Source organism: Cavia porcellus, unplaced genomic scaffold, assembly GCF_034190915.1.
Source record: "Cavia porcellus strain 051 isolate PalLab524CR breed Dunkin Hartley unplaced genomic scaffold, mCavPor4.1 scaffold_3, whole genome shotgun sequence".
Classification (NCBI taxonomy): Eukaryota; Metazoa; Chordata; class Mammalia; order Rodentia; family Caviidae; genus Cavia; species Cavia porcellus.
In genome coordinates, this window is record NW_026947486.1 from 119949188 (window position 1) to 119962548 (window position 13361).

The 13361-nt window shown below is 60.7% G+C and overlaps 1 protein-coding gene across 1 annotated transcript; it reads left to right on the forward strand.

The window, feature by feature from the left end:
• Positions 1 to 1765: 1765 nt before the first annotated feature.
• On the forward strand, positions 1766 to 12949 carry Bgn (biglycan). The gene is made up of 8 exons (XM_003462162.5): positions 1766 to 1958; positions 8285 to 8533; positions 8689 to 8801; positions 9400 to 9613; positions 10398 to 10508; positions 10588 to 10681; positions 10805 to 10943; positions 11700 to 12949. The coding sequence occupies exons 2-8, from the start codon at positions 8296 to 8298 to the stop codon at positions 11895 to 11897; spliced, it is 1107 nt and encodes a 368-aa protein (XP_003462210.1). The 5' UTR covers positions 1766 to 1958; positions 8285 to 8295; the 3' UTR covers positions 11898 to 12949.
• Positions 12950 to 13361: the final 412 nt, after the last annotated feature.

Sequence of the window (13361 nt, forward strand, 5' to 3'; positions counted from 1 at the left end):
CTGCTCTGGGAGGGCCAAATTAGAGGGCCAGGCTGAGTGACTCAGTGGGCCCTGGGGCGGGCGTACAGTTACAGCTTATTGTAGACTGCAAACCACAGGCACGAGGGCCTTCCAGGCACAAAAACCATATTTATGGAAGCACTGCTCCAGATGTGTACCCCAACTTCAATGAGGAGCTCTGGCCCCCATGCAGGGTGTCACCTCGTGCCACCTCAGTGGACCCTAAGGAGCATGCCTGTTCAGTAAGGCACTCAGGCACGAGCGTGTTGGGCAGTAGGCGTGTTTTATGTGAGCCTTTTCTGTTTTTTTAAAAAATACACAACTCACCCATTTAAAATGTCCAGTTAGGTGGGGGCGGGGGACATGCCTGTGATCCCAACACTCAGGAAGCTGATGCAGTATTGCCTTGAGTTTGAGGCCACCCTGGGCTACACAGTCCAAGTTCAGCCTGGACTGCATAGTGAGACCCTGCCTCAGAGAATCGTTCACGTCATTGGTTTTTGTGCGGTATATTCATGTCTGGTCTGGTACATAGGAACAGGCCCATCTGCTTAAGTCTGTCTACCTTAAAGACTAAAACCCTTGAGGGGCTGGGGCGTAGCCCTGGGCCCAAGCCCCACGTGGCAAAAATGAAATGAAAATGTAGTGCGGGGAGGGGGCGGGGAATAGCCGCCAGCCGAGCCAGCTGCTGCCCCTGGAGGCAGGCAGCTCTCCCCCTCCGAACCTGCCTGGCCCTGGTGAGACCCTTGTGGGAGGGACTGCCCCAGGGTGGGAGCTCCCAGGCCCCACCCCACAACTGAGCCCGCTCTAGTGGGTAGAGACCCTCAGCCCCCGCCCTGCCCCTCCTGTCCCCCATGCTGGCTATCCCTGGCCTCCCCACCACCTCTGCCCCTGCCACCTTGGCCTAGATGGGTTTGACCTTGTCTCTCTGTCCCCACTTCTTTTTCAGGTCTCAGAGCCTCCGGTCCAGCATCCTTTTTCTGTAAAGCCCAGTGGCAGGGGAGGGATGGACACAGGCAGGCAATGTGGCTCTAGTAGTTAGGAGGACGGACGAAGGCCAAGCTGGGCTCACCACGGCCCCCAGGAAGCGGCCAGGGCTTGGCAGGCACCAGTGAGCCCCTGAGACTGAGCAGAGGAAGTATCCCCTTGGGGGTCATCATGGCCTAGAGGCCTGCAGGGACAGTTAAGGAGGGTGACTCTCTTTTCCCCCAGCAGCTTCCAGCCCCTCCGCTTCTCATAGCTGGGAGCCCAGGACCTGTGGCGTGCTCCTGCCTGCCCCATGCGGGCTCCCCCAGCAACCATAGCCTCTGTCTACATGGCCTTTGTCTATGGGACTGGGTGGAGGCAAAGACTGGGGTGAGCGGGGTGCAGGACGTTTCCAGAAACCCACAGGGCCTGGCAGCCCAGGCCTCAGGAGGCTTGGGCGGGCTCAGAACAGAACCCAGAGGCCACCTTCCCCTTGTCCCCCTTCCATTTTCTGCCCTCTCACTTTCCTCCTCCCAGCAGGGTGCCAGTAAGCGCCTCAGTGTCCCCACATGAGCAGTGGAAAGTTGGACTCCCTGCGGGGCGGGGGTCCTTGTGTGAGCAGTTGTCCTGGGGGGCGGGGGGAGGGGTGCAGCCAACCCAGCCTCCTCCAAGAAAATTGCTCCCTTTGAGGCTGCCAGGGGGCGGGAAGCCTGCCCCCTCGGCCTGCCCGCCCTCCCCTCCCGCTCCCTGCCTCCGCCAGCCCCCTCCTTCCTCTGGCCTCCCTCCCTGCCTCCTCCTCCTCTTCCCCTCCCAACGTCAGCCTGCCCGCCCAGCCTTTAGCCTCCCTCCCACCGCCTCTTCTCCCTCTCTCTTCCAACTGCCCAGGAGCCAGCAGCTGCTCTCGGCCGGCCCTTCCCGACGGACAGACACAGCAGACACACGGACAGCCCCAAGCCCAACTGGCCAGCCCGCACCTGGCTGCTTCCCCCCAGGTAGGGCCCAGCGCCAGCTCTAACTGTCCTGCCGTCCCGCCCTGGCCTGCTGCTGCTCTCGCTGCTGTCTCCTCACCCCTGGCTCCCCCATCCCCTCACAAGCCCAGAGATGCCCGAGATGTGCTGTCCCCACCAGCCCTGCTGTCCCTGCTGTCCCAGCCTGGAGTCCTGCTGTCCGCAGCAGCTAGGCTGCCCCTCTCTGCCCTCTCCCACCCCTCGGACTCGTGCACATTCCCAGGGCACCCACTGTAGGCTCCTGGTCTGTGCCCCTTCATCGCCACCCGGTGGCCCCCTTGGTCCTTGCCCGTTCCTGCATCCCCTCAACACTGCCATGCCCTTCCAGGGATCTTCCCCCCACCCCACTTCCCTGTCTCCTCTGACCTCAGCTGCTCAGCTCTGTCCTCTCTGCTCTCCCTGACTCTGGAGCAGTGTGGGGGTGGCTGCCGCCCCTGCATGTGTGGGCGGCTGGCACCCTGGTTCTACCTAGGGCCCTGGCACACGATGGCCAACCACACTGTCTGGCCAGTCTCACTCTGGGGCTTTGTGGTGGCGCTAGGGGCCTTAGGTGCCTGCAAGTTCAGTGCCGGCTGTCCCCTGCTGCCTAGGCTAGTCTCGGCATGGGCAGACTCAGTTTCCCAGACACTCTCCACACACCCTGCCCGGACAGTCCTTTCTCATCTGGGCAGACTGCCTCCACAGCCTCCCAGGCAAGGTTTGGGTCCACAAAGCCCCAGCTGCAGGGTCCCTGGGTGAGGTTATCTGCGTGCCACCACCCTTTGTGTCCCCTGAACCCTCTTAGATCAATACTCAGAATGGACAGGGTCATGGTGGAAATCAGGTCTGGGGGACAGACCTGGCATGGGCCCCTCAGGGAAGGGAGCAAGAGAGTCCAAAGCCATCTGGATGTTCACCAAGTGCCCCAGAAGGTTGGAGAAAGGAGCCACCCCTCGCTGTCCCAGGCAGGACCAGGGCCATTCCGCCAAAGCAAAAAGCTTAGGGCCCTGTAGGGCAAGGTCACAGGTGGGGACAAATGTCTCAGGCTAGGGATACTGTTCTCTAACATGCAGAGGTCTTGCCCTCAGGGGCTCCTCTCTGCCTCACCCTCCCATGGCTTACCAGCCCTCTGCCCTGTAAAGAATGATTGGATGGAGAGGAGCTAAGGTTGCACCCCAAGGGCCCAGAAAGTTCCCAGGGGAACCTGCATCCAAGCAGGCAAGCACCTCCTGGTGACACCAGCCACCTGTATCACCACACTCTGGAAGAGCTGCTGGGCAGGCTCTGGGCTGGGGCCAGTGAGCCTCCCAATGCCAGTGACCAACTGGGCGTGGCAGCCTGGCATCACTGGCCCACCTTCCAGTCCCAAGGGCCAGAACTGCAGTGGGCATCAACTCCCCCACAGCTTCTGCACTCAGCCCAGAGAGGCAGCCAGCCTCTGCCCGCTCACCCAAGCAGGACGTCTTTCTGGGAAACCTCTCCCCAGCCCCTCCCAAGGAATATTTTCTGGGACATTTTCAAGACAAGAGGACAGCCTCCTTTAGCAACATTCTGTAGTCACTCAAGGCCGTAGAGTGTCCCTTTCAGTGATGCGGCCACACTTGACAGTTCGCATCTGGCACCTTTGGAAGGGACTTCTGATTCCTTGGGGTCTTGCATAAGGGCTGGAGGATACCGCCCTGCTTCCTGAGTTCCCACCCCAAAGAGACTGTTCCCAAACAGACTGTGCAGCACAAGTCTGTCCTATCTCCCAAGATCTCCAGCCTCAGGGACCTCTGATGTTCCCGCCTGCTGGGGCTCCACCCGCCGTCAGCAGTCCCCTCCAACTCGCCTGACCAATCCACCCACCACCCACCATGGCTGGCGACCCCACCCCAGGCACCTAGGGGCTTTCCCCAGGCACTCAGCCCTAAGTGGAGGGCTGCAGGCCAGCCAGGCTAGGGTCCTTCTGGCCCTGGCTCTGTCCCTACCCTGCTCCCCTGGGGCCTGGGTGGAGCGGCCCACTGGTCCCGCCCTCTCGTGTTCAGATCCCAGGCTGGGGACAGTCGGGCCCACACCACACCTGGGCCACTTACTGAGCCCCCTGCAAACCCTCCCCCAGTACGGGGTTTGGACCCAGGGCCTTCCTGAGCTGAGCTACCTTCCCAGGCCTTTGTTAGTTTTTCCTGTTTTGAGTCAGGGTTTGGCCACGTTGACCAGGCTGTCCTGGAACTTGGGGCGCTCCTGCCTCAGCCTCCAGAGTGCTAGGATGACAGGGGTGTGCCACCACGCAGGCTCTGCAAATCTCACCGAGACCAGTCGGGATGATCCTGAGGGGCTGCGCTGATCTGGGGTGGGGAGTGGTGGTGTCACTCAGCTCTGCCCTTCTCTAGCTTTCCAGAAAGTGCCAGCTTCCCTGGTTCCTTGGGGGACGGCGCAGAGTATGTGGGGAAGTGGGAAGTAGGGGTGAGGCTTTTTCTCCCCTCCCCCTCCAGGCCTTTGATTCCTTTTCGCTACTGGGAGCCCACTTTGCCCCACCCCGCCAGGGGGAATTCTTGGGTACCTCTGAGACTTCAGGTGCTGCCTCAGCACCCACACTGGCCTGCACCACTGTGGCTCCAGCCAGCCTCTGGGTGGCCACAGAGAACCTTTGGAACTGCACAGCCAGGGCCAGGGCACTGCCCCTCCCTGTGATGGCTCGTCCTCTGGGGTGGGGACCCAGCCCTTCCTGGTCCACATCCTGGACCCCAGCGGGCCGGCGGCAGCGGCGCTGGGGCCCAGCTGAAAGTCACTGCCACTTTTCTTCTGGAGCAGCTAGTGATCCGGTCCTGGCTGGTCTCTGGGCAGCCGGGGCTTGGGTTGCCACAGGCTGGAGGGGGAGGCAGAGGGCCGACCCTGGGGCCACTTCTTTTGTCTGCCCCCCCCAGAAGTGTGAATTCCTGCTCAGCCTTGATTCCTCTCAGGGGCTGGCAGGGCTCCTGAGGAGGGACCTGCGCCCTGCCTCCCCGCAGCCTTCAGAGGGTTGGCTGCTCAGTGTGTCAGGGACACAGAGACATGGGAACACAGGGAGACAGACAGATGCAGTAGGGTCCCAGCTCGACCACCATGGCACCTAGGTGCTTGTCATCAGTTGGTTCTGGGAGGCTTGATGAGTCCTAAAACCATGGGGCCCAAACATGCCGTTTCTGCTGGAGAGAAAGTGAGTCCCCAGACAGTTGACACTGACAAGGGCTAGCTTGCACACTTAGTACCACACAAATGACGTGTACCGGGACACACCTTTCACGTCGGAAGGCACCGAGTACCCAATCCGGCGAGTTCCAAAGCAATTGAGAACCAAGGCATGACCGTGTTGCCTTGGCCAGGAGTTTCGGGAAAACGCTCTGAGTGTCGGTTCACTCTGTCACCAAGTGTTAGAAAGGACAGCGGAGGAGAAGGGCAGCTGGATAAAGAAACCACTCGAGTCTTCCCCTGCATCCTGGGAAGGTGACAGCGTCCTCCACCTCCTCATAGGCTGTAGTGCATGGCAAGCAGGAGGCCAGGTTTCTCCATCCAGGAAGGACAGCTCAGCCCGGCTGCTTTCCAGAGATTTCTTAGAAGAGTGGGGCAGGGGAGAAAAGGCGCCCAGCCATCTTGACACCTCCTGGGTGGCCTCTGGTGCCTATGTCTGGGTCCAGCCTGTGTCTCAAGTGCCCTGCAGGGCAGGGTCCCTGTACTTGGGCATGTGCTCTGCATTGCAAAGGCCATAGGCTCAGAGTATGGCCTGGGTCAGGTGGGGTGGGGCTCCAGGCCCCATTCCTGTCTATGCACGCAAGCACGCTCACCATGCAAACACTCACTCGGCCTTTGGGGGACCCGTGAGCCGTGGCCTGCAAGTCAGGGTTCAGGTCAGGCTGCCCAGTGGGGCCAGACGGCTTGGGGCCCAGGCCGCAGAGACTGTGCCCGGCGTCAGCTCCTTGGCAGCCACCAGCCACACATCTGCAGGCGCATTCCCGGGCCAGCCAGACCTCAAGCCCTGCGCCCGCCGCCCTTGGCCTGGCCTGAATGCCTGGCACAGCCCCTCCATGTTCTCGGAGGCTGCCAGCGCGTCTTGTTTGGCTGTGACCTGGAGCAATCCAGCGCCCAGCACTGCGCCGGCTTTCAGAGGGGAGACAAGGAGGGCGCTATTGGAGCGGCGCGGCAGCACCCAGAAGACGGGCCTTCCCACCCACTCACACCTGCGGTCCCTGCACCAGCCTCACTGCGTGACTGCTTCTTTCCTTTGCTCTGAGGAGGTGATGCCCAGACAGCTCAGGGGGCACTTTGATGGGGCTTCAGGACACACCCAGGGAGGCCACTGAGGGGAAACTGAGGCCTCTGGAGGCCCTGGTGGGGTGGGAGGGTGGGGGGTACTTGCTGGAGGTGTCCGTGTCTCCATGAGGGCCCCTGCATCAAGGTCTGCAGTGTGACTGCAGGACTCCGGGACATCAGGCCCCCCACCGGCTGCGGCTGCCCACGACACGACACACCTACTCAGTCAGAGGCATGGGCACAAGTCCCAGGCCCAGTGAGCTGGAGTTTGGTAGCAGTATGTTCCTCTTTCTAGGCCTTGTTTGTCTCAGCCTTCAAGTGGAGTTCCTAAGTTTTCCAGAGCTCTCAGCTCTGTGGGGCCCCTGCACATATGGCCTGCACCCTCCTTCGTGGTCTTCTAGGCACCAGATATAGTGCCAGTTCTCTGAGGGAAAGGAGGACTGTGTGGGAAGCCCACCTGGCCCCCACCCTTCAGCTCCTGGCCACGGAAAGCCCACCAAGCCCTGTCCCGTGCCATCGCCTGCCGCCCTTCAGGGAACCCTCAGCTGAGACTGAGGGCAAAGGGCAGGGCTCCTCTCTGCACCCCTCTCTGAGACACCCCTCGCTGTGACGTCAAGCACAGCTCTCAAGGGTCCCTGACTCCAAGGTTGGTCCCCAGGCGCCTGTATATCCTCCCCTCTGGTGGGGGTGTAGGCACCCTCTGGAGACCTCCAGGACCCTGGGCTGCTGGCAGGCCAACAGTCCTCTGTCCCTAGACCTCACCCGCCCAGGTGGACGTGGGTGCCAACCTGACTCATGCCCTCTGAGTGGCTCCTCCCTCTCCCCCTGTTCTCTAACCCTCCTGCCTCTAGCTGTCCTGTCCGCTTCTTCTTCCTCCCTCTCACTACCTGGCTCCTCCCCAGCCCTGGCATCCAGGTCCTGGCCCCTTGCCCACCCTGCCCTGCCTTTCCTCAGAGCCTGCGAACTGAGGGGAAGAATGGGACACTATTTAGGTAGTAGGTGATCAAGGAGGGTCCCCAGCTCCCCTGGCCAGCCTGGCAAGGCCCAGATATGTGTTCGGGGCATCTTCGGGCCCCAAGGAGCAAGGGGGTATCCTGTGACCCCCCCTCACACACCCCACTCCAGAACCCGCACTCTGTCCAGTTCCCCATTCGAGAGGGACACAGGGATGAGGTGGCTCCAGTGTACGGGAGGCCCCTGGCATCCAGCTGCCCCAGGCAGTCACAGATACCCTGGTGTAGGTGGCCAGCAGGGTGGACCTGTCCATTTAACGGATAAGGGCATGAGGCTGGGACACGGCAGGGCTTTGGCCAGGAAGTTAGGACTTTTTTGGTAGGATGAGGTGCAGAGCAGCCCTGGGAGGGGGGCAGCACCTGACAGGAGAGGAAGAGGTGGGCAGACGAGGGCTGCTGGGGCATGCTTGGGCCGGGCAGCATCTCTCCATGCGCACCCCGCTGCCTCAGCCTGGGGGTCTCAGGCAAGCCTGACCTTGCCCACTTAGGGCCTCTGCAGGATGTTGGGCGTGGGCAGACAGGAAGGTCAGGGGCAGCCGGGGAGGCCAAGGTCCCCACCGCAGAGAGAAGGGACCTCTGCTGACAGCTGCTGTGGCCTCAGGGGATGTCCCTCTCGCTCCAGCCTGCTCCGGTGCCTTGGCCTCTTGGAGAAATGTGGGCATGGTGGAGAGAGAGGGCTCTGGCAGGGAAGGAAATGACTCATGGTTGCCCAGCTGAGCTAATGGTATCCCAACTGCCCTGAGCCTCAGACTCTGGGAAGGGCATGGTCTGGGTGGCCCGTGGGGCCGATGGCTTGGTCCCCCCTCCACTGCCTCTTCCAGGCCTTGACGACCCCCTCTCCAGAGCAGGCTCTGTGACCTGATAAAACAAATCAAGTCCCGCCGGGGACAGGAGATGTGGAAAGAGATGCCCTATCAGCCGGCGCATGCCCATGGCCCTCCCAAGGCCACCTCCCACCTGGCTCGGCTGTCCCTGGAAAGCGCTGGGGATGCAGAGTGGGAGGTGGGCTCCAGAGGGCTGATGACGGCTCCTTCTTGCCCTGGTCCCCAGGTTGGTGTACCATGCAGCCCCTGTGGCTCCTGGCAGCCCTGCTGGCCCTGGGCCAGGCCCTGCCCTTTGAACAAAAGGGCTTCTGGGACTTCGCCCTGGACGACGGGCTGTTCATGAATGACGAGGAGGCTTCGGGCGTCGACAGCACTTCTGGCGCCCCAGACATAGACTCCGTGACACCCACCTTCAGTGCCATGTGTCCTTTTGGCTGCCACTGTCACCTGCGGGTTGTCCAGTGCTCGGACCTAGGTCAGTCCCTAGACAGCTGGGGTGCATGAGGGAGGGCAGGGTGGCTGCAAGCAAGGGAGAAGGTCACAGAGGGTTTGTGACAGAGTCACTGTGTTGGTGCGCGTGCCGGCTGGCTGGTGGCTGATGTGCCCGTGGGTGATGGCTTGGACCCCCAGGACTGAAGAATGTGCCCAAGGAAATTTCCCCAGACACCACGCTGCTTGACCTGCAGAACAATGACATCTCTGAGCTCCGCAAAGATGACTTCAAAGGCCTCCAACACCTCTATGTAAGACCACTGCTGCCTTCTGCTTTGAGGAGCAGGGGAGAGTTGGGGGTCCATGTGGGAAGTAAGAGGGGCCCAGACACTGCTGAGGCTTGAAACAAGTCAGGACCTGGCAGGTGGCTGGAGCTCCCAATGCTGTGGGTTCTGTGTGTGGGCGCAAGCCAAGATCATTCAGGTCAGAAAGCAGGGCATGGTGGTTGGTGCATGCCTGTCATCCCAGCACTAGGGAGGCTGAAACAGGAGGATTGCTTCAAATTCAAGGCCAGTCCGGACTACACAGTGAGTTCAAGGCCAGCCTGAACTATGTAATCAGATCCTGTCACAAAGACCAAAAAGCTCACTAAGCTTGGACACCTTCTTAACAGAACACTTTTTATACCAGTTGGTCCCAGCAACATGGAAAGAACAGATTCATTGGAGCCAATGTGCCAGGGGAAAATTGAGGCCAGGGACAGCAGCTGGGCAGTGGTGGCCTTGCTGTGCTCACTGTCCTGTGCTCTGCTGCAAGCTCAGCTGAGTGTGAGGGGCAGGGCAGGGGCAGGGGAGGTAGAAGAAGAGGACCAGGGAGCTGGGACCTCCCTCAATTACCCGGGGTCCGCAGGCCCTCGTCCTGGTGAACAACAAGATCTCCAAGATCCACGAGAAGGCCTTCAGCCCGCTGCGGAAACTGCAGAAGCTGTACATCTCCAAGAACCACCTGGTAGAGATTCCGCCCAACCTTCCCAGCTCCCTGGTGGAGCTGCGCATCCACGATAACCGGATCCGAAAAGTGCCTAAGGGCGTGTTCAGCGGGCTCCGGAACATGAACTGCATTGGTGACGTCCCACCCCCTCCACAAGGATGGGCCCAGAGGGGTCAGGGCCATGGGCAACCTCAGAGACATTCCACACACTTGTCCCAGGGCTGGGTGGAAGGGGAGTGGGGTGGCTTTATTTTACTGTTTTATTTCATTTTATTTTATTTTATGGTACTCCTGGGGATTGAACCCAGGGTCTTTGCACTACATGTCCGGCCATTTTATTCTTTTCTTTTCTCTTCTTTCTTGTCTTGTCTTTTTTCTTTTTCTTTTCTTTTTTTTTTTTTTTCATTTTCTTTTTTGTCTTTTTCGTTTTTAATGGTACCAGGGATCCAACTCACGACTGCTTGCTTGCAAGGCAGGCCCTTATGCCGCTGAGCTAAATCCCCAGCCCCTTCTTTTTCTTTTCTTTTAGACAAGGTCTAGCTAAATTGCAGGGGTGAGGCTCAAACTTCCAATCCTCTCCCCTCAGCCTCCCAGACAACCCGGCATTACAGCCCGGGTGGCTTTAAAGGTTCAGCTCAAGAGTCTTGAAACCAGTTCAAAGAAAGTTGGGTGTCTCTCTCAGCAAACCCTCAACGTGGGTGATCACTGCAGCCAAAGGGAGGCTGCGCAATGACTGGGCCGCCAGAGAGGAAAGGGAGAGGTCCTGGTGCTGGCCAGAGGGATCAATGGCTTCTGGCAGCCCGTGTTCATCTCTGGGTGTCCCTTTCTTCTGGCTTCCCTGCTCCCAGTGGCCAAGGTTAGGAGGAGGTGGGTGCGAGGGTCCACACCCAGCAGGGCTGACAGAGCCTGTCTCCTAGAGATGGGCGGGAACCCCCTGGAGAACAGCGGCTTTGAACCTGGAGCCTTCGATGGCCTGAAGCTCAACTACCTGCGCATCTCCGAGGCCAAGCTCACTGGTATCCCCAAAGGTAGGCCAGACTCGGCAGGGGCCTGGCTCGCCAAGCTCCCCCAGCACCCGAATTCACCTGGAGCCCCCCTCTCCGGCAGATCTCCCCGAGACCCTGAATGAGCTCCATCTGGACCACAACAAAATCCAGGCTATCGAGCTGGAGGACCTGCTGCGCTACTCCAAGCTGTACAGGTGGGAACCCACAGGAGCAGCCCAGGGTGCGGCGGCCTCCACCCTTTTGCCCCCCACTCTCCCCACCCCATCCCACCCCACCCCCACCCCCGCCTCTGAGGACTGTCATCACCCCATCCGCAGGCTGGGCCTGGGCCACAACCAGATCCGCATGATCGAGAATGGCAGCCTGAGCTTCCTGCCCACCCTGCGGGAGCTGCACCTGGACAACAACAAGCTGTCCCGGGTGCCTGCAGGGCTCCCCGATCTCAAGCTCCTCCAGGTGGGCTGTGCATGGAGGGCTGCACAGGCCCCTCTGGGTCCTACCATCGGTCCCCGCTCCCTCTGTCGCAGTCCCAGGACTATGTCGCCCTCCACACGTGAGGCTCTTAGGGGACTCCAGTCTTCCCTACTGCCCCACTCACAACGGTAGCGACGCTGTCATCCTAGCTAGCCATGCAGCCCCACAGTTGCACTGCCATGCCGGGCCATACCCAACAGCCCGGCCGCAGCTCCTGGGGCGGTGAAGTGGCCCTCGCTGGGCTGAGCGCGCCCTCTAGTGGTTGGCTGCCTCCCTGCCCCCAGCGGGCTTGCTCAAGCCCCTACTGATCACTCCAAGAGAGTGGCTTCAGGGTTAGCCAGCTGTGACCAGAAGTCCACTGTCCCAGAAGACCAGAAGCAGAGGGGGGCATCCTGAAGGCTTTCTCCTCTGCTCCCCATCGAGGGAAGCTGAGGAAGGACCAGGAGCTCTCTGTCAGCCCAAGGTGCCATCTTTCCTGCATAGACGTCGTGCAAGCAATATGGCACTTGCTGTGCACCCCACCTGAGCTCCTCATTCTGGTTCCTGGTCACACACTGGAGACCCAGTCTTGGCCAGTGGCTGCCCATTACCCAGACCTCACTTTCCACCTCCCCACCTCCCCACCTCCCACATCAGTCCCCACAGCACCTGCCTGGGCCAGAAGAGGTGAGGGGATGCTCTGGGGCGATGGGGCCCTCGGGACGGGAAAGTGCCCCAGCACTACCCTTCTTTCCCCAGGTGGTCTATCTGCACTCCAACAACATCACCAAAGTGGGTGTCAACGACTTCTGCCCCGTGGGCTTTGGTGTCAAGCGGGCCTACTACAACGGCATCAGCCTGTTCAGCAACCCCGTGCCCTACTGGGAGGTGCAGCCTGCCACCTTCCGCTGCGTCACTGACCGCCTGGCCATCCAGTTTGGCAACTACAAAAAGTAGAGGCAACGGCAGCCACCATGGTGGCCTTGGTGGGGATCTCTGGGGAAACAGAGCGCCCGCTGTCCTGGAGGCGGGCTCAGGGAAGAGGGAAGCCCCCCCCACCTACGGTCCCCTGCCCTGAGTGGCTGCCTTCCCTGGCTCCCAAGCATGCAGGTGGATACAGGGCCTGGCCCCCATCACCTGCCCCCTCGGCTTCAGAGCTGCCCTGCCCCCCACCGTGGCCACCCAGAGGCACCCCTGAGAAGCTTTCTTCTTGTTCACTCTGAAACCCCAGTTCTAGGGACCGGCCCATGGGTGTGTGGTGAATGGTATTGATAGGGACAGAGACAGGAAGTCCCTGTGTTCTTCCTCCTCCTCCTCCCCCTCCTCCTCCTCCTCCTGCTCCTCCTCTTCCTCCCCCTCCTACTCCTCCTCCTCGTCCATCTGTCCCAGCTTCCAGGCCCCCCAGCCTTCAGCTGCCGTGCCACCAAGTTGGGGGCTTCTCTGTTGTGACCACCTCACTCTGCTGGCCCATCTCCCTGTCCCCTCCCCTTCAGTCTGTCATGCTTCCTGACACATTTCTCCCTTTGGGACTCTGTGACCTGCTCGCTCCTGGACTTGATTTGTTTTCTCTCTCTGTCTCTGTCTCCCTGTCTCTTCTTTGTCTCTCTGTCTCTGTCTCTGTCTCTCTCTCACACACACGCACACACACATGCACACACATACACACACACACCCTGACCCTCGGCCCTGGGCTAGCTCTGCTGTCACAGGCCCCTGCTCAGATAAGTGGGGGCCAGGTGCACCTCAGCCTTGCTCTGCCCCCAGGGAGATGGGAAGGTAAAGGCCAGACCCATGCAGTCTGCCCAGAGAGGCAGCTACGTGCCACCATGGAAAAGTGATCCCTCTGTCCCCTAGGAGGATCGGCATGCCACCAGAGTCCCCCCTTGATGGCTAGTCCGCCCCCTCGCCTTCTGGTCCCTGCTGTGGCAGGGGTGTCAGTCACACCCAGCTCAAGGAGGGCTGCTTCTGAGGTCGGTTGTCCTTCAATTAAAGAAACACTGTGCAATATGGCTCTGTGTGCCCCTGCTCCTGGGGTGGCATTGGGGGACCAAGCAGAGACATGAGGAGCCACCTTCCTACCCTCAGAAGACAGTCCTTGTAACCCCCAGGCCCCAGACTGCAAACGGAGGAAGGCCCAGGCACTGGCCACGACCCCACTCCTCCAAGCTGCCCTTGGGCTGGCTTCAGGAGCAAGGTGGGCCCACAAGGTCACCTGCCCTCCTGGAGAGGAGAGTACACAATCCCCGTGATCCCACCCAGGAAGGGGCAGAGGGGCAGGGCCCCCGGGCTCAGGCAGTACACTGCTGGATTTGGCCCGGCACCCCTAAAAGTCCCCCTGGGTGCCCTGAAAGAAGACCTAGCTCACCAGGGACACACAACTGCCCAGAAAAGGAGGTCCCCAGACAGTTTCTTTCGGAGGCA